Consider the following 25,238-nt stretch of genomic DNA (forward strand, 5'->3'; position numbering starts at 1 on the left):
GTGTCGTATATAAGCGTGCCATATCCATCGGCCGACCTGGTCATCGAGGTCATTAAGTGTACTCTTGCGCAGCTCAACGCAGCGAAACATGTTGACTCAGAAGCACAAAACGAAGCCCTACTTTGGGCTCACTGGAGGATGGCTCACCTTCTGGATCACTGTGAGTATTGAGAATTTATAATTAATCTAATACTAAGCCGTAAGCAGATTGCCTGTGCTACGGACATGACATTGTTCGGCTATGACCAGGGAGTGTTTAGTATGTCCATGATCCAGTCCATACTACCAATGGGCTAATAAGTCCCTTAGGCGGAGTCGTCGTCACGGAGGATTTCCTAGTCGTCCATGATCTTGTCGGACCAACCAAGACGAAAACCTTGTCGACCGTTACAGCCATCTACGACGTCGGCTGCTTTTTCGAGTCGATCATAGCATTTATCGTGTCTGAAAGGCTAGGCCGGAAGAAGTCCATTCTTCTGGGAACAACCATAATGGCAGTCGGCACCATCCTTCAAGCCAGTTCCTGCAGCCTAGCACAGATGTTTGTCGGCCGAGTGATCCTGGGGTGAGTAGACCATTGATCGAGCTACATATAATAGCACAGTTCTGATATTTTTAGCATTGGCAACGGAATCAACACCTCTACAGCGCCGGTATGGCAAACCGAAACTGCCACGGTCAAATGGCGAGGAAAGCTGGTCATCCTGGAAATGGCACTCAATGTCTCTGGCTTTGCGCTGGTCAATTGGATCAATTACGGGCTTTCTTTCAAAGGTGGTGCGCTCGCATGGAGGCTGCCGATCGCACTGCAGTTTTTCTTCATCTTCGTCCTCTACGTGACTGTACCATGGCTTCCTGAGTCTCCAAGGTTGGCTTCTAATAATACATCCCGACGATCTCCTGCTAATGCACTTTAGGTGGCTTCTCTCGCACGGCAACAATGAGCAAGCCCTCGATGTAATTTCCCGGATCGAGGACAAGCCAACCGACGATCCGTACATCATCACGCAGTACAACGAGATCGAATACAGTATCAACTACGAGCGCGAAAACGCGGTCTCCTGGACTGATTTATTACTACGCCGCCAAAAGACGAATGACACCAAGACAATGCGGCGGATACTCCTTGGTGCGGGAACGCAGGCTCTTCAGCAATTCCAGGGTATGGATCGATCTCTCTATTAACAGGTGAATACTGGCTAATATGCACAGGGATTAACATCATGTCCTACTACCTACCTTTGGTGCTCATCAACTCCGTTGGCTTGTCAAACAGCATGTCGCGCCTCCTCAGTGCCTGCAACGCGACATCATACTTTGTTTTTGCCTGTGTGGCGGTCATCATGGTGGAGCGGTTTGGTCCAAGGGGCCTAATGCTGATGTCGACCTTTGGCCAGTTTGCCTGTTTCCTGATCATCACTATTCTCCTTCGATTTGCGGAGAACGACCCAAAGTATGGTACCGCTTCAGTGGCATTCTTCTTTTTGTATTACATTGCGTTTGGAATCGGCATGCTGGGTGTTCCGTGGTTGTATCCGACGGAGATCAATTCTCTTCCTATGCGGACAAAGGGTGCGGCTGTCTCGTCTGCGACGAACTGGTATGTCCTGACCCTCTTTCTGGTCGGGCTCTCTTTAATCACGATACACAGGATCTCGAATTTTGTCATTGTCGAAATCACACCTATCGGGATACAGAACATCGGTTGGAAATTCTGGATCGTGTGGACCATCACCAACGCGGTTTCTCTTCCGATTATATACTACCTGTACCCGGAGACCGGTGAGTTTAATTTGCAGTAACCATCCGAATGACGCTGACAATCTTTAGCAAACCGGACCCTGGAGGACCTCGACGCATACTACCGTTCCAATCCACCGCTGATTGTAACGGGAGACCCGGATGCAATCTCAACAGGCCGGCCATCGAAGTATATCCAACACGAGGATGAGGAACTACAGCGACAGATGAAGCAAAGGCAAGCGACGGGGGACGAGATTAAGATTGGCTCGRCTACTGTGCAGCATGTGGGATGATTACCAGATCCATATATCTTTTCGTGCCAGACCAGTTGAAGCGATAGCTATGAGGGAAGCTCATCAAACCATTACATGAGACCGCGTTGAACAAAATATCATGTTTAACAATATATTACACTAGACAGATTATAAACGGTCTATATCTATAACTCTATATGCAGTTCTTCCAATGCCTATGCACTCGCCGCAAACCGCATCTCTGCAGCCCCGACATCAAACACTGCCACCACATTCCTCAAAAACGTACCTCCCAGGACAAATATACCCTGCCCGACATCTCCTCCAGCATTGATCCCACTAATGCAGGTTTTGTTTCCCGAGTTATCCGTCCCGCCTGGCAATATCATATCCGTCGAATTGATGTAGAATGTCGAGCCCCCAATCGTGACACCATGAACTGGCGCTTTCGCGTTACAATCCACGACATACGCCCCCTCGGAAGCATTGTAGACCGCCGGGGGAATGAACGCCGCGTTAATAGCGTCCGCTATCGAGTTTGGGTAGTAGTTCATTGTCGTTCCTGAGTCGACCTGTGATTGTTAGTTTGGCCCGAGTGCAGGAACGGTCCATCCTTACAAGATACTGAATGTCGCCACCAGCCTCTGGCAAACTACTGTTGCCTACCGTTGCTCCATCAATATTGACAGTGTAAAAGTCATAAGCCCTCGGATAACCTTTTATGTTCGTGATCAGGATAGGCGTGGTACTGAAATTCCCCTTGATGTCGATGGGCGGCAATCCACCAAGTGTCAGATACCCGGCTGCCGTTCCATTAGATGCGTTACGGTTCATCACCATGCTGAAGACGGGATCAATGAGACCCTGTTCGTACATGGTTGCGAAAACGGGGTTGTAGAGACTTGGTTGCGTGTAATCGGTTGTGTAGGCGTTTGCGCTGTACCCACCGTCAGTTGACAATCATAACAATAAGACCGAGTAACCCACAGAGAAGAATACGCAAGACCCATCAACCCCGACGTGGCACCGTCGCCGTACCAACCCGCATAATCGACCACACCGATAGTCTGGTTGACCGTAATGCCGGCCAATGTTACATTCTCGGTCCCAATGACGCCGGAGAGGACCTCCCCGTCTGCGTACTTGATATCCAAAAACTCGCCGCCAATTTCACGAAATGTGGTATTAGGCGAGTATGCCGGTCCGAATTCGCATTCTGACTGCGCGACCTCCCGCCTCCTTCCAGGATTGATGCATGTGAAGCCATCTCGCACGACCCATAAATCGCTGGACCCTGTGTCGATGACCACCTCGAATGTCTGGTTGCCGATTGTGATTGATGTTGCAAACCCTCCTCCTTCGGCGACGGAGACTAGATTTGCGGATCCAGTCCTAACCTGGCTGTTGAGCTCGACTGCGCTGCGGGCGTTGCCTTTGTTGTTGATCTTGGTCAGCTCAAGGACATGTGGTGTTGTGACCCTGTCGGTAGTTGGGTTTGTGAATGCTGATGGTTTCCAGGTATTTGTGCTGAGTGCTGTTCTTTGGGGATGCTGATGGTTTCCAGGTATTTGTGCTGAGTGCTGTTCTTTGGGGATGCTGAATGTACAGAGGGGACGCTGCTGTACATGATGCTGAAGCGAACAGGTATAGAAGTAAGCTGCCTGTCGAGAAATGCATTGTGACTTTCTTTGATACCAAACTTGGTCATCAGGAAATCGAATAGCAGGTAGCATATGATCCCCTCTCCTCACTACCAACAACAGGAAAGTCCATTGTTAAATATGCTTTAAGAGTTCGATAAATGAAGTGGTTGACTGCGATATCTTTGATCATCTGCCATGTTGACGGCAACATTCTTCCGCATTCGTTCCGTTCGTCAGCCCAGAAGAGAAATTAAACCCTTGACCATTGAAAGCAGGAACAGTATATCTGCAAGTCGTACTTATTAATTTTAGCTTAAGATAGCAGCTAATTCAGTAATTATATGATGTCTAGGTCATGCAGCACCGATCTAGGAGGTTAAAATCACAGTTGTAACGCCAAAAGAGGAAACATGATTGGCGTCCGAAATGGCTTATCGATAAGCAGACGATAAGATAACGTACGGATACGATAAGAGAGACCAAAATAGAAACCGGGATGGCGCACCGCACACATTCCGATGCATTTCCGTTTCCAAGCCATTCCAAGCAAGGGGCTATCACGGTTTCGGCATCGAATTGAGACACTCGGGACCTGCCGCCCGGGAAGTACAAGCACATACACTCAGTGAACACTAAGCATCTTCAGAAACTGATCCCCCAACGCATTCGCCGCCTGAGGATTCCCCCCAGTCACCAACTCCCGGTCAATAGTGATACTCCCAACCTTCTCCCCGAGCCCTTCGACCATCTCAGCCCCCTCATTGCGCAGAGAGGACTCCACTTTCTTGATCTCCCCGCCCAACAGCGTCTCCATGACCTTCTCCTCCGCATCACTCCAGCACGTGATCTTATATCCCTTATAGATAAACGACCCATCCCCCGCCTGCTTCGTACTCAGAAACGCAATCGGACCATGACAGAGCGACGCGGTAGGCTTGCTCTTCGCGTGGAAATGCCGCAGCACCCGACCAACCTCCTTATCGCCACCTAGATCCGAGAGCGGCGCATGTCCCCCTGGGATGAACACCCCCGCGAAGGAATCCAGCTCCGCGTCGCTAATGGTGCCCAGCGGCCTGGGCCGATTGAAGCCGTTCTCGCGCTTCATGCGGTCGATGAGCTCGTTCTCGCGCCGGCGTTCGTAGAAGTTGCCTGCGAAGGCGGGGAGGGATTCGCTGAGGGGGTCCGGGGCGGGTTCTAGGCCCTTAGGTGAGGCGAAGGTTACTTCGTAGCCGGCGTCGAGGATTTTCTGGAGAGGTTTGGCGAGCTCCATGAGGAAGAAGCCGGATGGCTGTTCGACTGTTTTGCCGGCGTCGGAGCCGGAGGTTTTCTTTAAGGGGAACGATTTGGCGTCGGAGAGGATGATGAGGATCTTTTTTGCGGGCATGATGATCTGATTGTGGAGGTTATTTGAGTGCAGTATTTATTGAAATAGAGGAAGGTCAAGAATTTCTGTTGTCCACTGGCATATATAGGAATGGCCGGAGGTGACATCGGGATGACGTAGGTCTTGGAACATGGATAGGACTGATAGGCATATTCATGGATAGGTCATAGTATGACGAAAAGTGAGAGAGGCATATTAGCACAATTTATTAAGGCAGAATGTAGAACGGGAAATTCTCGGGTACTGTTGAAAGTGCTTGTTCGGAGCTGATGTCGGCATGCCGGGTATGCTATGGTGGGCCTCCCACCCTTCGAATTGACGGGCATGCCTTTGTTTTCTAAATGTATAATAATTGAATTTCAACTTCATTTTTCAAACCGCCACTTGGTATAGTTTGTACATGATAATTGGAAAAGTATATATCAATGAAGAGAAGGGAAGTGAACGAAAGGCGAGTATGGCTGTACTCGGCAAATGAAATGAGCCGCAAGGGAAAGACGAAAAAGGACAAAGAGAGGAAGAGTAAAGACTATGCTTTAGTGCATTCAGTGTGATGGCTGAACTGAGACTGAGTGGCATAAGCGTAAAGAGTAGTGGCTTCCGACAGCCCGTGGGATCTTCTGAAATTGTCCTCTTTGGACTCCGGCCGCGGCGATCCGATCCGAGCCCAGAATTGTCGGTGGGCGACTTTGAATAGAGGTTTCAGGTTGGGAAGACAGGCCGCCGTGATGCCTACCGCCGCTTCGATGCATGTCCAGACAACGACGGGAATTTGGTTGTCTGCGCAGATGATTGGTTAAATGGAAGAGCAAGACAGCGGACAGATTACTACTCACAGGTAATATCGGGCCCAGCTTTGGTGAACTCGATCATAGCGACCAATCGTACAATATCAAAGATCAGTGTCCTGGTGTGCGGTTAGTGATCGAGGCACAACACATCTGCACATGGGCACGCAACGTACAGTCCGCCAACCATGAACACTCCGGAAAGCAAAAGTCTCTGCGTCTTCGAGATTGGCAGATCCCATACAACCTTCAATGGCATAATGAGAATGATCAAGTCCGTCAAGATATTTGGGATCTGCTGTCCGTAATAGAATTTGGCCGAGTCGATACACGATCCCTCAATAGAAGGCTTCCAGAACTTCTGGACCGGCAAACACATCAAGGCGCCGACCAGGAATATACTTAGAGCCCAGAGGATGACAAACGCCGCGATAGCATTGGCGAAAATAATCATGCGAGGAACGGAGAAGAGCCGTTTGTATAAGGTGAGGATCGAGAGCTTGATGAAGAGGATACATCCGGTGTACACGAAGGAGTTGGACCATCCGATCTGCCAGGTCACGTCAGCATTTGACCTTGTGCAAACTCAAATCACCTTACCTGGTAGTAGACTTCCAGGTTCTTCTGAGGAATCATGTCTATATGCGATCCTAAGCCATTGAACAAGACTGCATGTGGTCAGTAGTCGAACTCGCAAAGGAGCGCAGACAACTCACGAATGGTCACTCCTATTGAGCATCCATATTTGAACAACTTGGCCATAATCAGCATGTGGTGGCAATTTCTAGGATAACGATCATACCAAGGCCACGACAATCAGATAATCGTCGAGGTACAGCCTCGTTCCATTGATCTTTCTGGCCACCAGGCGCAAGACAACAGCAGCTGTGGATAGGATAAAGGCAAAGTACAGCGCAATGATAATAGACCGACGCAGATTCTGGTTTGGATGTTGAAAGTCTCCAGGAGTGCCATTGTCGGATACCTGATCGAGTGACATAGCGGGCGGGCTGTCCGAATGTTCTGCAGAAGCGATGAAGGAAAGAAACGAGGGCTAAGATGAATCAACCGTTAAAGAACGGGCAAGGCTGCAGCAATTATTTGGAATCACCAAAGCCATCTCGATGATGGAAACGGTGCTGCATATTAAATGTTTCCCGGACGGAATACTCGGCTGTCATCGCTGCCAGATCGGCCACATACACCCTCTTTCTGTATCAAGCTTTGCAGGGCCCGAAAGATTCAATATTCGGTCGCTCACTCATCATATTATTGATACGCTAGCATCATGTTTGTGCCATAGACCTGTCCACAGAATTCGCGGGTGGCCGATCTGGAGGGGTTAGGTGCTCTAGCGGTAGTTTGGGGAAGAGGATCAGATGCTGATCACTACGAGAATCGAACGACTGAGCGTAAAGCATAAATAGTTTGCAGTTCTTTATCGATGCGTGTCGTGATTGACAGGTACCAAATGATGCAAGTGTTGGCGTGTTTGCCCGAAGGTGGATCGAAATCCCTGCCAATCTGCGCAATTTACTACTACTACCGGCTTGCCCTTGCTGGGCCTTACAGCCTTGTCTAAACAAATCCAGGGAGGCCTGAACCTTCTCCGATAAGGTTGAAGCAAGGTTCAATTGCCGTGGGTAGAGATCAATCATTTGTCGAATGTGATACATCATACTTCCCATCCAATTCCGTCCACTTATCTATCCAAATACAACGCCAGCTCGCTCTGTCAATGTTTGCTATGTTACAAGAAAAACCTTTGTCCGCTGACTTAATCGACAAATCTCGCACTCTCTCCAAAAGCAGAATGTACTAAGCAAGTCCTGTTCTCGCCAGACGTCAAGGCTTACAGGCTAAGAAAAGACAAATTTGACATGTCATATACAATTTCTTGATCGAGCCGACCAATCTCCCTTGCTTGTCAATAATTTTCTAATATTCTAGAAAGCTTGCCCCTGCGCTCCTTTCTCTTGCCCATTGCGATGAATACCTCCCAGTTCTTTCTTTGTACTGCTATTTTTGATTCAGTGCTCAGGCACCATATGTAGTGGTGCCCGTAGGCTGTTTGTCTAAATAATAGTTACCTGAATAAGTAGCAAATAGCTCGGGAGTCTTCCGAAAGGGCTGAAGACTCGATATTTTGCCAATCATCTTGGCTGAATCTTCTTTAGGCGTTTGCAGAAGACTGGAGCACACGACAACGGGGTTTGACTGCCTGCACATGTGACACATGGATGTTTTTGAGCGTCTACACATGGATGGCGATGGAACCAGATCCTGTTATGCAAGATGAATGTGTCTTCTGAAAGTTAATTTGTCGAACTCGATGCTGGCGGACTGACCCTTCAACAACGAGTAGATAGGTGGAGGCCACTGAGATCTAGGCTTGCGAAAGGACTCGCTGTGTGTAGGATAATCTAGATTCATGATTTGTTGTCCAATAATCACACATTACCTTTCAATGCTTATCCACACAGGCCACAATGTGGCCATTTCTCCTCAACTTCAATGCAGACGTAGAAGAGGTATGTGATCCGAAGTGCGTCTCTCTCCTGGTCATGACAAAGCATCCCTGTTCTGAAGAGACAGAGCTCATCAACTAACAATTGACCATGCATGCATTATTCATACATTTTGCCTGCAAAGTGGTGATATATGCGGTCTAGATTAGAATCTCGCTAGTTATGTATGGCTGTACCACCTCACGTTCAGGACATTTAGACCAGTATTCGATCCAAACTTGATTTACATGGATGCTTCATTTAGGTATGCAGGGATGATCGTGGTTGTCTACTTGGCACTGTTGTCTCATGCATTAGCGTAAAGATTAATGCTTGGACCTTTTTCAATTGCTCACATTCATGAATCATAAGCAACGTGACGACATTGACATGATGCGTATCCCACCACTAATTAATCAGGAAGGTAACTGTGGCATTCTATCTATATGTATGGCGCAGTCGAGATGTCAACAATGTCCTCGCTTTCCGGCCTGGAGAGAAAAGGATCCTCGCTGGGGACGTTTGGAGAGGACCCGGGGTTTGCTTTGCTCTTCTCTTCAGCTGCGTGGTAGCCCGATCCATCCATCTGCAGTCTTCGCATAACGCGACAATGGTAAGTTCCAGTGTGGAAAATGAAGGGTGTGAAAGACAAATGCGAAATGCTTACGCAATGTCATTCCTGTTCCACTTTGTTGAGGATCCTCAAGTCTTTCAGAGCAGTTACCTCATTTACGAAGTTACGATTCAATCACCCCTCATCTACCTGCTCTTCTCCCATCCTCCCATTCCAGAGAACGGTATTCGAAAGGCTACCGTTGCATTGTGCCCAATGCTTCACAAAATGTCTTTCGACATGCTCTCGATCCTCAAATGCGGGCCATGTCGTAGAGATTACTTGCATGCAGGGTTCTGTATCAATCGTCCATCAGCATGTTTAAAAGCATCGCTAATCAGAAGCTCTCTAATGTCAAAAGCGACGAGGATTCCTCTGGACTTGAATAATTGGCACCGATTCTTGTGGAGCATCGAAGCACTTGTTTTGTTCGAAATATTCTCAATGATCCGTTCGGTTCGTTGGTTAGGATTGTGGGAGGAGATATATATATATTTTGAGGCACAGACCAAAGGGTAGCATCCTATCCCCACCTAGAATCCACACGCTTCACGATTTGATGGCTAAAAGGCCTTAAACCAAGGACTATCTCCCTGAGGAGCGGAGAATTCAACAATAAAATACACCAAATAAACCAAACTATGGAGGCGGCGCATTTTCGTTCTCCGACAATGGCCGACGCTGAGGACCGAAGACGCCCCCCGGTGGACCAATCATGGACCTTTAGCTGTCGGATCCGACAGATACGAACCATCTCCGGACTCCACCATATTGAAGGGTTCCGCAACGTCCCTGGCCTTGACAGTCGATGGTTATCCTGGATCTAACGGAGCGGGCAGCAAATACAGTGCGCATCAGTGCGCATCTCTACATTGTGTAGACAGGTATGAAGCATAGTCAACCCCTAATCGTGAAGACCTAATAACAAAACAGTTAGAAGCCTATTTACCATGCGTAACTTTCAAGCAGAACCATGAGAAAAGGGCATTGTTTCTTCGCCTCAGATTAATAATAATAATCATTGGGTCCTGACAGGCATCTTCCGAGCCACCAAGCTTAAGGTATCCGCAAACAGTGGGGCCATACACACGTGAAAGGTCAAGCCGGGTTTCCCATACACCCAGACTTATGAAGACTCTCTCCCTCTCCGAATTCATCGACTCGTACCCAGCATCGTGAACCTTACCGGTTTCTCTGACCTCGTCCTCCTGTAAGTAACTCAATCATGCCAAATATACTGGCATATACTCGACTCAGCTCTGACAGTCAGTCAGCAAAACATGATCATCACACGCGGAATCTCCCTTGTCAACTTCGCAGTCGCGTCCTCAGCGCTCGCGTTCCAGGTCTTCGTTCTATACCCGTGGCACAGTCAATTAGACGCCGAGTTCAAGGCGCTGAAGGAGGAACATATTCGAGTGCTGAACCAAATGAATCGAAGGACTGTGTCTCAGTGACGAAACGTCGAGAGGGTCAATTGATCGGCAGTTTAATCCAGACGTGACGGTGATACAATAGACGGAGGATAAAAAACGGTATAGACTCGGTATTCTTTAATGCGGATCGTGGTACGAAAATGAGAAAGATGGCATGGTACAAATAATTCGTATGCGTGAGGCGAGGAAGAATCCTATCAAATGTGGGATTATGAAAGATACCTAGCAAAGAAAAAACGAAATCATAAGACGCTTTTTGAACAGGAGGGTTTTTTGGAAGCTCTTGCTAAAAGCCACCTGAGAAACAGGATGCCTCGAGCGGGTTCGACTCCGCTGTGGCGTCAAGCAATCTTAAGTCCACGGCAGCAACTTGTAATAACATCGGGTGGTCAGCCTCAAATATGAAACGTCACCGATCAAGGACCACCGTGGACTGCGAAATCTTCGAAAAGTCGCTGGCAATACTCTTGTAAGAATGGGGTTATTATATCCGGTCCTAACCTTTCAGGCAACACAATAGAGAAGTAAAATTTAGAGAGATAATATTCAACTACCTGGTTAGACCCTTTTCTAACGCGACTAAGTATCCAGCTCCAGGGGTAAAATACCTATTTCAGATTTGAAACGACTTGGGGGTTTAGCGCGCTTATTTTTGGACTTTGGAGCCTTGCGAGTCTTATTCTCCTTTATTCTCATAACCTGTTAGGGCTTAGCCTTATCGATGGGCCCTGACATTCAATCGCATATACTCTAGGCAAGTACACCTGATTCAGCAGTTTAATATACGGGTACCAGTATCCTCTGCGCGGCCTAAATAGGGACACAATTCGACCAATCCCAATGACAGGGCCAAAATACTCGCTGCGCAGTATAATGTCTGAATATCTCGCTATGAGACTAGGGTGAGGTAGATTAACTTGAGCATTCTCGAACTGTCTTCATCCGCTTTTATTAATGCAAATATTCTGGCAAAAGATTTGCTCACACGAGGGAGGAGGAACTCTAGCTGTTGATTACCGTGACGTGTCTGATACTGACCCTCACTAAGGATGGCAAAAGAAATGGGAGAACGTTAAGCATAGATATGTATCATTTAGAACGTTTTCCAGACACAGATCGTGTTTCTACTTCAACAATAAGGCAATTAGAACGCGCACCCACAGCGCAACAACTGCCAACAGATTGGGCATATAAGAACCGGCTTCCCTAGCGCACAGTCAAATCATTATGTATAGATACTGCATTAGTTCAGTTACGTAGGCGTGAGATATACTTTTCCACCGAGCCCCAAGTCATGTTCTGGTGGCTCGCTCGGTGTTTGGTACATAATTTGGTTTGATGCTAGAGTCGAGTCATTCAACTCCATACATGATTGAAAAATTGCCTGAGAATAATAAATTAGTTCCACCAGATGGCAAATAGTGGTCGACAATCTCCAGATGCGGCGCATCAAGAAGGCCTCGGTACTGATGTTCTAATTCGCGTTGCTGGAGTCCCACTGCTGCCTACACTGGGACAGTTATACGCGTATAAGTGGACATATCACGGAGCTAGTACAAGATGAATGAAATCACCTCTCACGGCATAGTGACTTACTCTTCAGTATAAAACCCAATATAAAGTCTTTATCAGCCATGTCTATGAAGTTACACTCTTCTTATCCTTGACTGGACTCTCACTGATTACATATACACTTTACTGGTGTATAGCCTACCTCGAGCCATACCCACCCTTTGAGAACCCAATTCAGAGTGATACAATGGCTGAACTGCAATCATACAAAGGCTACTATCTTTGGCACTACGTTCCCTCTAAGGCCGCTGCTGTGATATTCGCGCTTCTCTTCTTGGCCGCTACTCTCTACCACGTCTGGAAGATATGGCGAATGAAGACCTACTTCTGCATTTGTTTCGCCCTCGGAGGGTTCTGTAAGTAATATCACTGACGCCCACTCTTTTCCAAACACTTGAACGTAGTCCTAACTTCCTCAGTTGAATTTGTCGGTTACTGTGCGCGAGCATCCGCCCACGACAAGACCGGCCGAATGATGCCCTACTGCATCCAAAGCGTATATATCTTACTGGGGCCTGCGCTCTTTGCCGCAACGATTTACGTGGTCCTGGGTCGCATCATCCGAGCCGTCAGAGGAGAACAATACTCGCTTATCCGCATCAACTGGCTTACAAAAGTGTTTGTTACTGGGGATGTTTTGTCTTTTGTGGTGCAGGAAGGCGCTGCCGGGATGATGGTCCAAAGCTCTCTAGCCGATCTAGGGAAAGATTGTCGTCGGTGGTCTCCTCATTCAGGTCATCATGTTCGGCTTCTTCCTTATCACAGCGATCGTCTTCCAGAGTCGGATGCGGCGGCACCCGAGAGGTCTGTCTACCTCTGTTGATATTCCCTGGAAGTCTCACTTGCGTACTCTGCACGTTGTGGGTCTCCTCATTATGGTTCGGTCAGTGTTTCGCGTGGCCGAATTCGCCATGGGCAATGACGGTTACCTATTGAAACACGAGTGGACATTGTATGTGTTTGATGCAACCCTGATGTGGATTGTGATGGTCGTATTCGCGTACAACTATCCTGGAGATATTAACACTTCCCTAAAATCTCTGGAAAGTGTCGGACTTTGCGATATGGATCCGAAGCCCTGATTTTCCGTCATTTTCTTGTCCTTTCGTCGATTTGTCTTCCGATCCTACTTTCTTCTCCGCTCTTCAGTTGATCTCCTTAATCGGTGTCGGCTGGCCCTGGTCTGTGGGGTTTTCAGATAGTCATAGATCAATGTTTCTAAAATTATTCTGGCGTGTGCTGGCTTGATCAATATTAGCTTGCTGGTGTCAGTTACCATAAGTAGGCTTGCACGCTGACCTATCACAGAAGGAGATGTAAACGCAGACCAAATGGATGAAATGTCTATCATGTTCCACCAGTAAAAAGACTACTAAGATCAAAAAAACTGATAATTTAAAGGAATGCATGAAACTCGCCATACGGCAGGTGGATCTGCTTTCCTGAGATCTAGCCACATCATTCAAGCAGGAGCCGTACTCTCTCAGGCAGGAGGATATTAAAAAATAAAAAAAAAAACTTGTAATACTTCGTGCTTGTCTCCACCAGGCTAGGCTGTGCCATAGCAATTGACCCGATGGTAGATGGCTGGTAGGTCCACACTTGGTCAGTGCATACGCGGGTCCAGTCTGGAGCATCGGGATAGTATATTGTATAATATATACAGGAACCTGAATTTGAGAACCAGATATGAGCGGCTTAATTGTAGAAGATCCGATTTGGAGGAAGTCAATGCTGTCACGTTGAAGTATTCGGGTACACGAGCGTCTCGATTCGCCCAGGAACACACCGTGGATTCACCTTTACTGTCAATATGTGCAATATAACCGTAATATAAACACATCCCAGTTGGAACGATAGCATCTTTTACTCTTAGTTTGCACTCCCGATGCCAAGGTGAAAGATTGAGCCAAGGCTACAGCTCCGGCTTCGGTGTAAGCTCTTCTCAGAAGCTTGTGACTTAATACCTGGCAGGGACGCTCGTGGACGTGCCCTTGGCAGCTGCTAGGGGGTTCTCGAGTACTTCCCTGTTTATATGCGGATAAAGTGCACCAATACGACCAGGCGACAGATTGAAGAAGTGCTTGAAGTCTGGCACAAAGTGTTTCGCGACGAAACGGCCGAAAGCATGGACGATGTTTTCTATCAGCCCTACATAAGTGTCGGGGGAACATTTAGAGTTGCAGCGAAATCAGCCGTGGTATGTAAGTCAACATGACAATGATCGCCATCCGCTGACTGCCTTCTATCCAGCCTCGTTAGGTCTGGTCGCAACTTGCAGGAATCAGTTTTAAGGCCTCCTGTAAGGGACTAGTTTCAAAAAGTATATGCATCAATATCGCGTCATATTGAGGGGCTGAGAGCACAGCATACGCTCATCATCCTGCTATGGAGAGAAATTTCGGCGAATACTTTGCAGGTCGCCTAACCCCCATACTATTCATTGGCGTAGCAATCCACAGTGGTTTGGTGAATATCCAATCTTACCTTTTGTCAAGCATATCTCGGGGCGTTTGTGCGGATAGTTAAGAAAGGATTGCACTCAATCAAGTGGATCTCAGCGAGTCAGCAGATGTCCGTATGGGCCCCTTTGTCTCAAACCCCGGAGGCTTGAGAGGGCTATGCTATAGCGCCGCAAACCTTATGTATTTGGTTTTTGAGCTAGTTCGACTATTAATAACCAGTTATGGCCGCGCTATTGGCTAGCCCCTGCCTGGGGCTGCAATAAGCTGCTGATTCTCTGTGATACTACCCTGTAATTTCCCCTTATTGTCGAAGTTTTTTTTATTGGCTCAGCTAATGTTTGCAGGGCGTTTTCCAATCCATATAAGTTGGGGAGCCCTTTATGCACTCCTGGGAACATGCTAGAAACTTTTAAGCATACCACTGCTTCTATAATGCCAACCTCTCTTTGTGAGAAGTTTGCTAACATGTGGCAATTTGGTGTTTTATCAACAGATTACTACGAATAGACAGGGGTAGATTATAGATAGTCGCAGCCGTCTTGTCCAATATGAATTTAATCTATGAAAGTCGGAACAAACCCTCTGGAGTTCAATCAGCAGAACAGTTACTGCCTAGTCAAACGATACTCACGCCCCCATGTATATTGATTCCAGTCCACGGTGACCAGAGAAAGTCAAATGGCCACTTCGGTCCCAACAGGACTCGTTTGGCTGCGATAAGTCCGGGTCAATGCCTTCAGATATCGTTGTTACCCCCGGAGAGACAGCTGTCAAAGGATAAGGAGGGACCACAGTAGGCATTCTCGTTGAAGCTACCAACGGGGCCCAGCTTCAACCATCCATCCCAGGTTCCACCATGGTCCATGCGAAGGCACTGAGTACCGCAAATATTGTTATGCTCGACATTGTTCAGGTATTTCTTGATAGCACCGGCAATGGTATCATGTTGAGCAGTGGTATCACAGTTGCGGCCAGTAGAGTAGTAAGTCCACTTCAGGCCCTCAAAGGTGCCGTGCATAGCGTTGCGGTTTCCCCCGTTGGACAGATCCTTGATGGTTGTAGCGATGTTTCTCGCAAAGGTGACAACATATGAGGCGATGCCAACGCAGGCACCTACTGCGATAACTGTCCGTTCACATACAGTGATTGGAGTACGTTCAGCAAGTTCGGCGACATCACGAGTGTTGAGACTAGTTTCGTTGAGGCTGATTTGGAACCACTTGTCGGGTAGTGGCTTTCCATCGATGGTAGAGGGCCATGTAAAAGCCAGCGAAGATGTTGTAAGACAGCAAAGTGTCGTAATCAACAGACTCTTTGCGAATAACATAGTGATTAAAGCTATTGAAGATAATGATACCAGAAAGGAGGAGATAAAAGGCTGTGTCGGCAAGGCGATCAACGAAATCGGGCATTGCTTTAAGACTGATGGATTTGAGATGATGAGGGAGGACCACGCTCCTCCTTATATATTAAGCTAGAGGGAGTCATACGATATATCATCTCCAGAGGATGATTCTACTTTATCCAAATGCGCGGTTTTCTGGCGAAGTACCAGGGAGTGGTGAGTTCGCTGTGGTGGGGATTGCTATACTGTCTAAATAGCGGCCTTGTATGTCTCGTGCCACAGAGAAACTATACTAAACTCGCGGATTGCCTCCACAGTGGCCCTCTATCCGTAAGGACGGGGGACCAGTATGAATTCTCGAAGAAGTAGATTGTGACTTTTCCTGTATATCTGAGTCGGACATAGCTCAGCCAGACATTTGTAAAGCATCATCTGTACTCATTTGAAGCGCACCATTTGCAAAGGAGTTGTGATTAGATAGCTAGAGCCTTCAACAATGTGGTCTGCTGCCTTCTGGCGGCCGGAGCAGATGCCAAGCACGTCCTTTTTAGCACCTCTTTTTACTGGTTAGAACATTAATACTAAAAAACTATATGCTTGGCATTACGCGAGGGGATAAGGTCCTCTTGGCCTCGGGAGTGGGATGCGAGCTATGATATGGGCAGCGCCAGACCAAGTGGGAGCAGCAGAAGGGCTAAAAACTAACATGTGAATATAATTGGTTAATTTGCAGAGCTAGCAGGGTCTGTACACTGATGTCTCATTGTAGTTCAAGGAGAAGGCGCGATTTAAAGGTTGACTGTCCGCCAGACCCACCAAGGTATCCAGCCAAGCATTAAAGAGAATGGATGTGGCGGTTGAACCGGTTCAACCACAGCTCTGTCCGCCAGTTGACTGACTACTGCGCATCAATTAGTCCTATCATGCATCAACCCCGGTAGGAGAGACCCCAGCAGAGTGTGTTTGGGCTGGTGGGGCATCAGATACAGGGCACTAGAGACTAGTATGAACTAGGACAAGATTCGTCCCCTCAGGATCAGTCAGCCCCTACCGTTGATTTCTCCGAGTCAGACATAGTCAGACTCAGACACTTTACTAGGTAGTTCAACCTCTTGAACAACATCGCCATGATATTCTCACTCTCTGATCTGCCCAACGAGATCATCCTTGCAATAGCCAAGAAGTTGCATTCAGAGGGCGCGATCAATGCATTGGCTCGAACCAGCCGCCATCTCTACTCCCTGCTCAATCCCTTCTTATACAAATACCATGAGCAGCCGAAAATTCCCGCTCTGCACTGGGCAGCCCAGGGGGGGTATGCATCTACCCTCATGAGCCTACTGGACGCAGGGGTTGATCTTTACGCATCCTCGATCTGGTTTCCAGATCAAAGTCAAACACACACACTTACTCACCATCCCCTCACAACTGCGATAAGGTACGGTCATTTAAACATTGTCGAGCTCCTTCTGGATCGAGGTGGCATGAGCGAGAGATTAAAGGAGGAAGATTACGAGTTGCCGCTGAATCGAGCTATATGGTACGGTCATATCCCCATATTGCAATTCTTCCTGCAGAGAGGGGTGAATCCCTGGAATACCCGAAAAATGGATCCAGCTCTGGTTGCTGCGGTGCGCGGTGGCTATCCAGAGATTGTTAAGCTCCTGCTGCGGGATGCTGAACATCGACGGCTTCTTGACCCTGCCCGGCTGCTTCAAGAGCTCGGACACGCACTCTGGGTCGCTGCCCACTATGGCAACGACGAGCTAATTCACCTGCTGTTGGCGGAAGGTGCTGATGTGAATTTCCGGTGGGATGGAACAACCTCGCTAGATAGCGCAGTGCTCAACGATCATTACTCCACTGCCGAAATTCTCCTTCAAGCTGGGGCCGACCCGAAGATAGTGGATTGCGATGATATAGGACCCCTCTCGCGGGCTGCGAAGCCAAGTGAAGCCATCTGGTTGGGAAAGAGTCGGCGCTACCCGAACCCTCGAGACCCCAGTCACTTAGTGATTCCGTATTCACAAGTTGTTAGAGATGAATTGGTGGCTATGGCGCGTCTTCTTCTTGATTACGCTGCGGATGCTGCTGGGCCTGATGGTGCTACGGCACTGCGGATCGCCATGCGCTCGAAAAACCCCGAGCTCACCAACTTGCTCTTGCTACAAGGTGCTCGTGCTTTGAGAATCAATCGAACCATTCATGGGGCCGGCGAAGAAAACGATTATTGGGTGTGATCTTAGCTGCAAACCATTTGTCTATGACAAATTCATTCGTTGTGCTGGTTCAATACATTGAGCTAGATTGACAGCTATTAATCCCAGGCACTGAAATTTAGGTTGTACTGGTATGGATGGACTTTCCACATGCTTTAAATAGCATAAAACACAAATGCATTAAAGGGGTGGAATAATTCTCAGGCACTGTCCAATACTAGGAGAGATGATATATTTTCATGGCGGTCCGTCAGCAACGCACTGTCAGCTTCGCTTAGTCTGATGAAACACTTCTTAAATGACCTATGGGCAGGATATCTGCGATTAAGTATATTGTAATCTTCACCCATTGTCTCTTTCTTTTCTTAAATAGAAACTAGATGGACGAACATCTGGTGAAACCGGAAAAGTTCACAGTTACAATGACTTACATTATTGCTTGTCCTGTATTGCAATTGATAGCCTTCGTATTTCAACAATTGGGCTTGTGGTTTAGTGGTATAATACCCCCTTAGCATGGGGGTGGTCCGGGGTTCGATTCCCCGCGAGTCCATTTTTTTGTTTTCCTTTTTTGCTACAACTCCGCAATTATCTCCGCAAGCTGGTAGTTCTCCCAGTCGCTGGACTCGGCCATCTTGCTGTGAAGGCAAATATGTATATACATATGCAAGTAATAATGTATAATACTGATTGCGAAGGGCTAACTAGGTACATGAATGAGTCTCCCTATATACCGTTTCTGGATGTCTTCCCGCCGTGTCCCTTGGTGCTCATGGGATAAATCCCGTTCTCATCCCGAGTGGAGGTTTGCCGCTATAGCCCGTTTGGCCATGATGTGACTTCTAGAAAGGTTGAGAAGAGAAACCCAGGACGCTGGACATTTTTACTGACTATGGCTCCTAGGCATTAGGTTGATTTTACGGAGTATCTAATGGCTTTACATGACGTAGTCTGCAGTAACTGCGCCACTCCCCGGCCGCGCGATATTAATGTATTCAGTGGGTCAACTATCGAGTCGGATCATTGATTGGTCTTGTCGAACTCAGGACGATATGTAGATCGCTGTTCCTGGGGCCAAAAGCACCCGCCCAATAATTCATCAGATCCAAAGCTTTTCAGAAAACCAAAAAGGTAACTTACCCGTGGAACACTGTCTAAGACACTTTTATCCGTATCCCCGCAACAACTGCTCATATGGCCCTTGGCCCCTACTTATCTGTGCCACCCTGGACGTAATTCTCACTGGCTTTTATGACCAGGCACAAAGCTCCACTTTGTGTATCCAGCAGGTTTAAGAGGCTACTTGGCCAAGCAGTGAGGGGGTTCTTAAAAGGTGACGATGGCTGCGTGAGCAAGACAATGCCATTCAACAGCAACTGTCTTGCAAGTATACTATAATCATTATGATAGTAATAGAAACTAGGCAGATAGTACTGAATGGTTAATAATCTCAAACCAATGCATGGATATTGGTGCAACAGTACATTGAATGCGCGAGATAGCAGGAAGACCCGGACCGATGAGCCGCAGTAGGAGTTCCAGAGCATCTATGAGGAGTTGAACATGTAGTCAGCAGTCACAGTTACTACCTAACTCATCTCACATAATTATGCACTGCCTCGGCGTATATGGATTCATGCTTTCTTTATACGCCTCTGGTGATGTCATGCTTTCAAAGACTGGAAAGAGAAGTAAGCCAAAAGACAAGCCTCTAGTAACTGATACAGGAATTCGATAGTAACTCACATTCCCTTTTTGCTTGTTTACTCTCGGCCGTGTTGTGCCACAGCCTTAACAGCCATGTAGCAACCAGTGCATCCCTCAACTCCTGCGGCATACTTCTCGTAATGGATAATTTATACCTGTCATTCTCTTTTTCTTCAATAGCGGCCTGTCTGCCTTTGGAATCGCTCCACCTATAGCAATTGCGACCAATTTTCCAATCTGGGTAGATATCAAACAATAGGAGTTGTTGTGTGCCCTCGTCAAATAATGGCTTATCCGAGGCGGTTCTTTTCGGGCTTAACATCGCTTTGAAGGACGTCCTTTGGAACCGTGCCTCAGAAGTCTCGAGGCGAATATTGCCCAGCATCGGGGGTACCGCAGAAGTAATGTAATACCTAGAAGGTATGTCGGTCCGGTATTGCGCATTCACAGGGTGTGCGAGGTAGAATAGATGGTTCTTTCGCGCCGTGCCAGCAGTGACGCCCTCTATCTCAGTCTCGAGCTCAGGTACATCGTGCTCGACTCTTTCAAGTGTCACGGACGAGTCCTTGTTTGCGATTGACGTGATGTCACTCTTCAATTGGTAAAGCGGCGTTGGAGTTGCAGCCTCAGTCAGGACAGACTGGCCTGATAAAAAGAGGACGGCGGGCTCAAGTATGTCCTTTGAGGGTTTTCCGCCTGTTTTTTCATATGATTCCGAGTCCGAATCCATTGTCTTAGCAATCCAGTATGTGATTATCTGACGATGAATGTGCAATGTAGGTTCAGCGATAGATATGGAGAGTAGTAAGTAGTAGGTATGGTTTGTGGTTTCAGTTGTCTTACCTGAGACTCGTAGGCCGTAGTAGAGTGGCCGGGGGATAGACCGCCCAAGGTCGGGAATCAGGACCCCGGGACCCCACCCAAAGTACGGGCAAGAAGCCCTCGTGGGTTATTTATTATGCACGTGGGCGATCAATGGAAACAAGGCCATCAAAGGGAACTACAGTGTAGGCATTGAAAGCCCGACGTTATAAGGGAAAATTTAGGTATTGAAGGCATTTGATCACATATGGATGCCTGTCTTACAAGGTAAAACAATTTAAATAAGGCTACACTATGTAAACTGAAAAAAGAGAAAAAGAGAAAAATTGGACGCTGTAGCTAGTGGCCCAGAGCCTGTTTCAAAATGCAAATAGTAATGTGGTGCTCGTCTGAGTGTTATAGTAAAGCAGTCTGGTGGATTGAAGTCCGCGATATATATACCTTGCACCAAGCCAAGGTTATATCCTAAGCACAGATCCTCAATTGTAATGTACATCCAGGGAGAAATACTCTCTTTCTCCTTTTTTCTTTCTTTTTTTAAGATGTTTACTTTATTGCTCTCCCGGGGTCACAATCACTGAAGACCACATCATTCCCTGACCTCAATTTTCCAATATTCATAATAAGAACTAAATAAATCACTCAGTGCCTGCTGAAAGGGTTTCTAACTATCTATTTGAGCGATGTTCTGCGACAGGGTGGGTTATGGGTTCATCCTCATTTAGATGTTTGTCATGGGACAAATGCAGAGATATCATATAATTAGGTGTATTTACTGTGAAGCTGATGCGCTATGATATATGCTAGTCCCTATATGGTGATCCTGCTGACTGGAGCATCAGCTCCAGCTGAAAAAAGAATCTCACGTAGTACTTCTTAAGTTCAAAAAAACAAGCAAATTAATAATTATACCCTACTTTTCAGAACTGTTGGGGTTAGGTAGCTTCCTAAGTGGCTGATTGTTAATTCGTGCACCATATACATTCGGAGCTAATCAACGCTCCTGTACATCACGCCAGAAATTGATGTCATTGTCCTTGACAAGCATAGATCCAGGAAAGAAGACTGGAACTAGGGATATACCCACGCTGGGATACCTCTCCTGCGTGGCTTTCAGCACTGCTGCCATGCATTCCCCGTGAATAGGCCGTCCTATATCTCTGATATGCATGCAAGGGGACTGGGGGTTCATGGGGCTCCTGCTAAGACTAAATTTTGAATACTTCCTAGAGCGCCAATTCCAAGGAGGTCTATTCCATGCTCTTTGGTTAATGCAGGTAGACATGGTAAGGGAGGGAAAAAGGACTTACATTAAGTATAAGGCATAATCTTGGTGCTATAATCAACAGCCCAATCCAGAGAATGGTTCAATACCCACAGCCACCTAGGTGAACTAGGATGGTGCACCCGGGTTCGTCGACCACTTCAAAGGCAGAGGTGCGCAGGGCTCAAAGATATACAGGGCTTAAAATACATAGGGCTTAAAATACATAGGGCTTAAAATGCACAGGGCTCAAAGACATGTACCTAGGGCTTAAAGATGTACAGGGCTCAAAATGCGCAGGGCTCAAAGATATGCAGGGCTCAAAGATATGCAGGGCTCAAAATACATAGGGCTCAAAATACACAGGGCTTAAAGGTGTACAGGGCTCAAAGACATACAGGGCTCAAAGATGCACAGGGCTCAAAATGCCTCAGTATATATGAGGTGCTCAAGCAGCACTCCAATGGTTCTGAACACTTACAAGCAGTACGCATCCTCCTCTTAAGTTAGTGGAACTCTTGCACTTTCTCAATGGCTTTTGATCCAGCTAGTGTCACATATCCCGTGGGTAGCCTTCAGCACATGTTTGATCGCCACAAAGGTGACTGGGGTTTCGCGGGCCGAAATTGGAACAATGCGACGAAGGTCGAATTTCAAGCAGCTATCACCCAGTTCATTGCTGCAACACCAACGGTATGTCCGCTTTCTATGTGCTTTTGAGAATCTTGCTGATACCTTTTAGGTCTACGCTGGTACCTATCATGGACAGGATGCGTGGTTAGTTGTCGACGCCGCGACCCGTAAATGTGCGATCATCTATCGCCCCGGCTACCAGATCTGGTCCGGATGGGTTTTGAGTGTTGCCCAGTTTGCATACGCCACCACACCCCCCTATGCCCTTGGCGGAGGGGCCCTCACCGTCTTCGGCGATATTTTGGAATCTATGATCAAGACCGAAAGCCACAACGAACTGGATGAGCTCACTAATAAGTTCTTTGACACTTACAAGGCTCATGGAACTGAACGCTATGACGAAGCATCTGAAAAGAGTTTGATTGATCTCTTTGCGGTATTGAACAACTACATACCTCCAAATATGGTGGCAGTTGTCCCTCCTCAAGCCAGCCACATCCAATCTCTGGATGAGGTGAAGAGGAGAGCCAACCATACCTTGGCTGTGCTTGAGAAAAACATGTAATCAGCTCAACCTCTTGTCCAATTATTTTCCATAACAATCATTGAATGGGATTATCTTATGTATTGTCCTCAGGTTGCTTCGGCAATACACATGAAATTACTTTCAGGCCGGTATGTCTGTCTCCGAATAGGGATTTCTCCGACAGATCAACTCTTGTTGATGGCTCAAGAACAGCAGTCAGTTGGAGACCTAAATTGCACAACCGTGGGCAAAGTAATCCAGTTTGTCGGGAAATCCGTCTATGCCCTGCTTGATATCTCTGCTAGCCCATTCTCCGCGATCTGTAGTCGTTAGCGGGGGACTGTTGAACCAGGATCTGCAATCTACCTGTTTCGAGCCAGAGCTCATTCAACATGCGAGCGTATTTGATACGTTCTTCATGATGACCGACTCGAGCCGCAAAGTCCTCGTCAGCCCAGGAGTCGCTCATTAACCTCCCACCATCTGTGGATATATAGTAATATCGGGCAAGGTCTTTGAGAACGGGCAATAGCGGCCCAGATGCGTCTTTGATTGCTGACATCCAGGGGGTAAACGGCGACATGTCGGGCAAGCAGAGATAAAGGATCAAAATTATAAACAGTACTGTCGGCCAATGGCGGGGATCATGCGCATCTAAGAGCCGAAATGACGACTGAATGATATACTCCATCATGACATTCGGACTGGCATCGAGACTATAGCTCGGTTTTTGACTAGTCTCGGCCAGGCGTATCTCTGTCCATTCTTGTTCATTTTTCTTGTGGACCCGCAAAGATGGAATAAGCCTGTTGGACTCGTAGCCGCCATCAAAGGTGATCAGAGGGCCATCTGCAAATACCACCTCCTCAGTGCAGGGGACTGCCAAGTCATCCACAATACTAATATCCCGCACAACAAGAAGTAAGTGAAGGGCCAGCGCAATAACCGTCGTCTCGCTCGAAAGGTCGGTAGGGACAAACGATGACTCGGAACGGTGGAGAATCTCCAGCTGCAATCTCGCGGCGCTTGCCAGGATGTTCTCGGTGGCATGTTCAAAGTATCCTCTCCAGCGTCGTTCTAGTTCTTGGAATTGGGAAAGAAAATCATGCAATGCCCTGTTAAACATACGGCTCTTGGATTGGCGTCTCTGTATTATTCCCAGATTCCACATCGTCGAAGCAGTCAGTTCCTCCGATAGTGGACCGTAATTTATTTCCATCAGCAGGCCGCATTTGGGATTTTGGCTGCTTCGAAACGCCCAGTTGAGGGGCGGTATTCGAATGACCGCTACCACCTATCTTAGCTAGTAAGAATCAGGGGCTTTTTGCGGGCCATCATACCAGGTAAGTCTTCCCCAGAATCACACTTTGGCCGCCTGGAAACATTGGCCGCCGACCGAAGAATACTGATCTTATTATTGAAGGGTGAAAACAGTCCGTGAAGCTGCGAGCATGTCCGAGCAAGAGCGCAAGCATCCTGGATTGTCGAAGTTTCGTAAAAGATCAGCAATAGGATCTCGCTCGGTATATCTAAAAGGGTCAATTCTGTCGGAGGAGCCATATTCGGCCACGTCAAAGCTGTCCACAGAGACTGACGTTGAGGTGTAACTTGTTCCCACGTTGCCAACATTATGCGAGTTGTGGCCTCGTGTCGCGTCACGTGCATCCGTCACAGGCCTCACACCAAGAACAACTGCAATCAATTCGTTCTTAATCTGTATTGGTCATGCCATTGAATTTTCTTGAACTGAGAGCAATCCCATTCGGTTTCACAGGAGCCGTTATCGACGGCGAACCGGCCAGTCCCTGTGGCTATGCATGCCTTCTGTACAACAACCTGAACGCGGATCAGTATGGACAGATGCAGTCCATTTTCAATAGAATGAAGAATCCATAGAGATTCAAGGGACCTTTTTGCGAGGTTGTGCTCGTCCAGCTGGGAGGTTGGGTGAGGCCTTTGCCATTCTTTGCCATTCTTTGCCATGGTGTTATGTTGCTGATACCTATACTGGAGGAGGTTGAGGGCTTGGAGAATGCTCAGGGTTCATACTGTTGCGGCACCTTAAAGGACAGGGCTCCCTTATGTTTGTGGCGCATGTACAGCTCTTCCCCTTTCATGGACGAAAGCCTTCAAGGAGGGACTCAATCATGTCCCCTAGAGCAACGTACAGAGCTCTCGGGAGTGGTTTCATTATTAATGGATATCATTTTCAGAGGCCTAGTGCCAATATTGATCAGTCCATATATAAAGCTAGTTCTTTCCTGAGCGAACCATACAGCTGACCTTTCAGCGCCAGTCTAAGAAGCTAGGCGGGATT

General features: G+C 47.5%; 10 protein-coding genes and 1 non-coding gene across 11 annotated transcripts; 5 read left to right on the forward strand and 6 right to left on the reverse strand.

The window, feature by feature from the left end:
- Positions 1–88: 88 nt before the first annotated feature.
- Aspvir_009515 (putative MFS sugar transporte) lies at positions 89–2,036 on the forward strand (the record flags this gene model as incomplete). The annotated part of the gene is made up of 8 exons (XM_043272657.1): positions 89–160; positions 208–259; positions 310–565; positions 620–868; positions 918–1,162; positions 1,213–1,600; positions 1,652–1,782; positions 1,831–2,036. 8 exons carry the CDS (start codon positions 89–91, stop codon positions 2,034–2,036), a joined length of 1,599 nt encoding a protein of 532 aa, XP_043128592.1.
- Positions 2,037–2,212: 176 nt separating this feature from the next.
- Aspvir_009516 (uncharacterized protein) lies at positions 2,213–3,730 on the reverse strand (the record flags this gene model as incomplete). The annotated part of the gene is made up of 3 exons (XM_043272658.1): positions 2,213–2,569; positions 2,616–2,934; positions 2,985–3,730. 3 exons carry the CDS (start codon positions 3,728–3,730, stop codon positions 2,213–2,215), a joined length of 1,422 nt encoding a protein of 473 aa, XP_043128593.1.
- A 532-nt stretch (positions 3,731–4,262) lies between these two features.
- On the reverse strand, positions 4,263–5,024 carry Aspvir_009517 (type 1 glutamine amidotransferase domain-containing protein; the record flags this gene model as incomplete). The annotated part of the gene is made up of 1 exon (XM_043272659.1): positions 4,263–5,024. The coding sequence occupies one exon, from the start codon at positions 5,022–5,024 to the stop codon at positions 4,263–4,265; it is 762 nt and encodes a 253-aa protein (XP_043128594.1).
- Positions 5,025–5,553: 529 nt separating this feature from the next.
- On the reverse strand, positions 5,554–6,812 carry Aspvir_009518 (putative integral membrane protein Pth11-like; the record flags this gene model as incomplete). Its single annotated transcript, XM_043272660.1, has 6 exons — positions 5,554–5,804; positions 5,861–5,931; positions 5,989–6,362; positions 6,413–6,480; positions 6,529–6,565; positions 6,615–6,812. 6 exons carry the CDS (start codon positions 6,810–6,812, stop codon positions 5,554–5,556), a joined length of 999 nt encoding a protein of 332 aa, XP_043128595.1.
- Positions 6,813–12,127: 5,315 nt separating this feature from the next.
- Positions 12,128–13,022, forward strand: Aspvir_009519 (RTA1 domain-containing protein; the record flags this gene model as incomplete). Its single annotated transcript, XM_043272661.1, has 3 exons — positions 12,128–12,296; positions 12,360–12,616; positions 12,642–13,022. The coding sequence occupies 3 exons, from the start codon at positions 12,128–12,130 to the stop codon at positions 13,020–13,022; spliced, it is 807 nt and encodes a 268-aa protein (XP_043128596.1).
- Positions 13,023–15,141: 2,119 nt separating this feature from the next.
- Positions 15,142–15,732, reverse strand: Aspvir_009520 (uncharacterized protein; the record flags this gene model as incomplete). The annotated part of the gene is made up of 1 exon (XM_043272662.1): positions 15,142–15,732. The coding sequence occupies one exon, from the start codon at positions 15,730–15,732 to the stop codon at positions 15,142–15,144; it is 591 nt and encodes a 196-aa protein (XP_043128597.1).
- A 1,145-nt stretch (positions 15,733–16,877) lies between these two features.
- Aspvir_009521 (uncharacterized protein) lies at positions 16,878–17,990 on the forward strand (the record flags this gene model as incomplete). The annotated part of the gene is made up of 1 exon (XM_043272663.1): positions 16,878–17,990. The coding sequence occupies one exon, from the start codon at positions 16,878–16,880 to the stop codon at positions 17,988–17,990; it is 1,113 nt and encodes a 370-aa protein (XP_043128598.1).
- Positions 17,991–18,450: 460 nt separating this feature from the next.
- Positions 18,451–18,522, forward strand: Aspvir_009522. The gene has a single exon. It is a non-coding gene; the product is annotated as a tRNA-Ala (tRNA).
- Positions 18,523–19,568: 1,046 nt separating this feature from the next.
- Aspvir_009523 (uncharacterized protein) lies at positions 19,569–20,406 on the reverse strand (the record flags this gene model as incomplete). The annotated part of the gene is made up of 2 exons (XM_043272664.1): positions 19,569–19,648; positions 19,716–20,406. 2 exons carry the CDS (start codon positions 20,404–20,406, stop codon positions 19,569–19,571), a joined length of 771 nt encoding a protein of 256 aa, XP_043128599.1.
- Positions 20,407–22,293: 1,887 nt separating this feature from the next.
- Positions 22,294–22,960, forward strand: Aspvir_009524 (uncharacterized protein; the record flags this gene model as incomplete). Its single annotated transcript, XM_043272665.1, has 2 exons — positions 22,294–22,455; positions 22,505–22,960. The coding sequence occupies 2 exons, from the start codon at positions 22,294–22,296 to the stop codon at positions 22,958–22,960; spliced, it is 618 nt and encodes a 205-aa protein (XP_043128600.1).
- Positions 22,961–23,222: 262 nt separating this feature from the next.
- Aspvir_009525 (uncharacterized protein) lies at positions 23,223–24,481 on the reverse strand (the record flags this gene model as incomplete). The annotated part of the gene is made up of 2 exons (XM_043272666.1): positions 23,223–24,208; positions 24,262–24,481. The coding sequence occupies 2 exons, from the start codon at positions 24,479–24,481 to the stop codon at positions 23,223–23,225; spliced, it is 1,206 nt and encodes a 401-aa protein (XP_043128601.1).
- Positions 24,482–25,238: the final 757 nt, after the last annotated feature.

This window comes from Aspergillus viridinutans, assembly GCF_018404265.1.
Source record: "Aspergillus viridinutans IFM 47045 DNA, scaffold_8, whole genome shotgun sequence".
Lineage (NCBI taxonomy): Eukaryota > Fungi > Ascomycota > Eurotiomycetes > Eurotiales > Aspergillaceae > Aspergillus > Aspergillus viridinutans.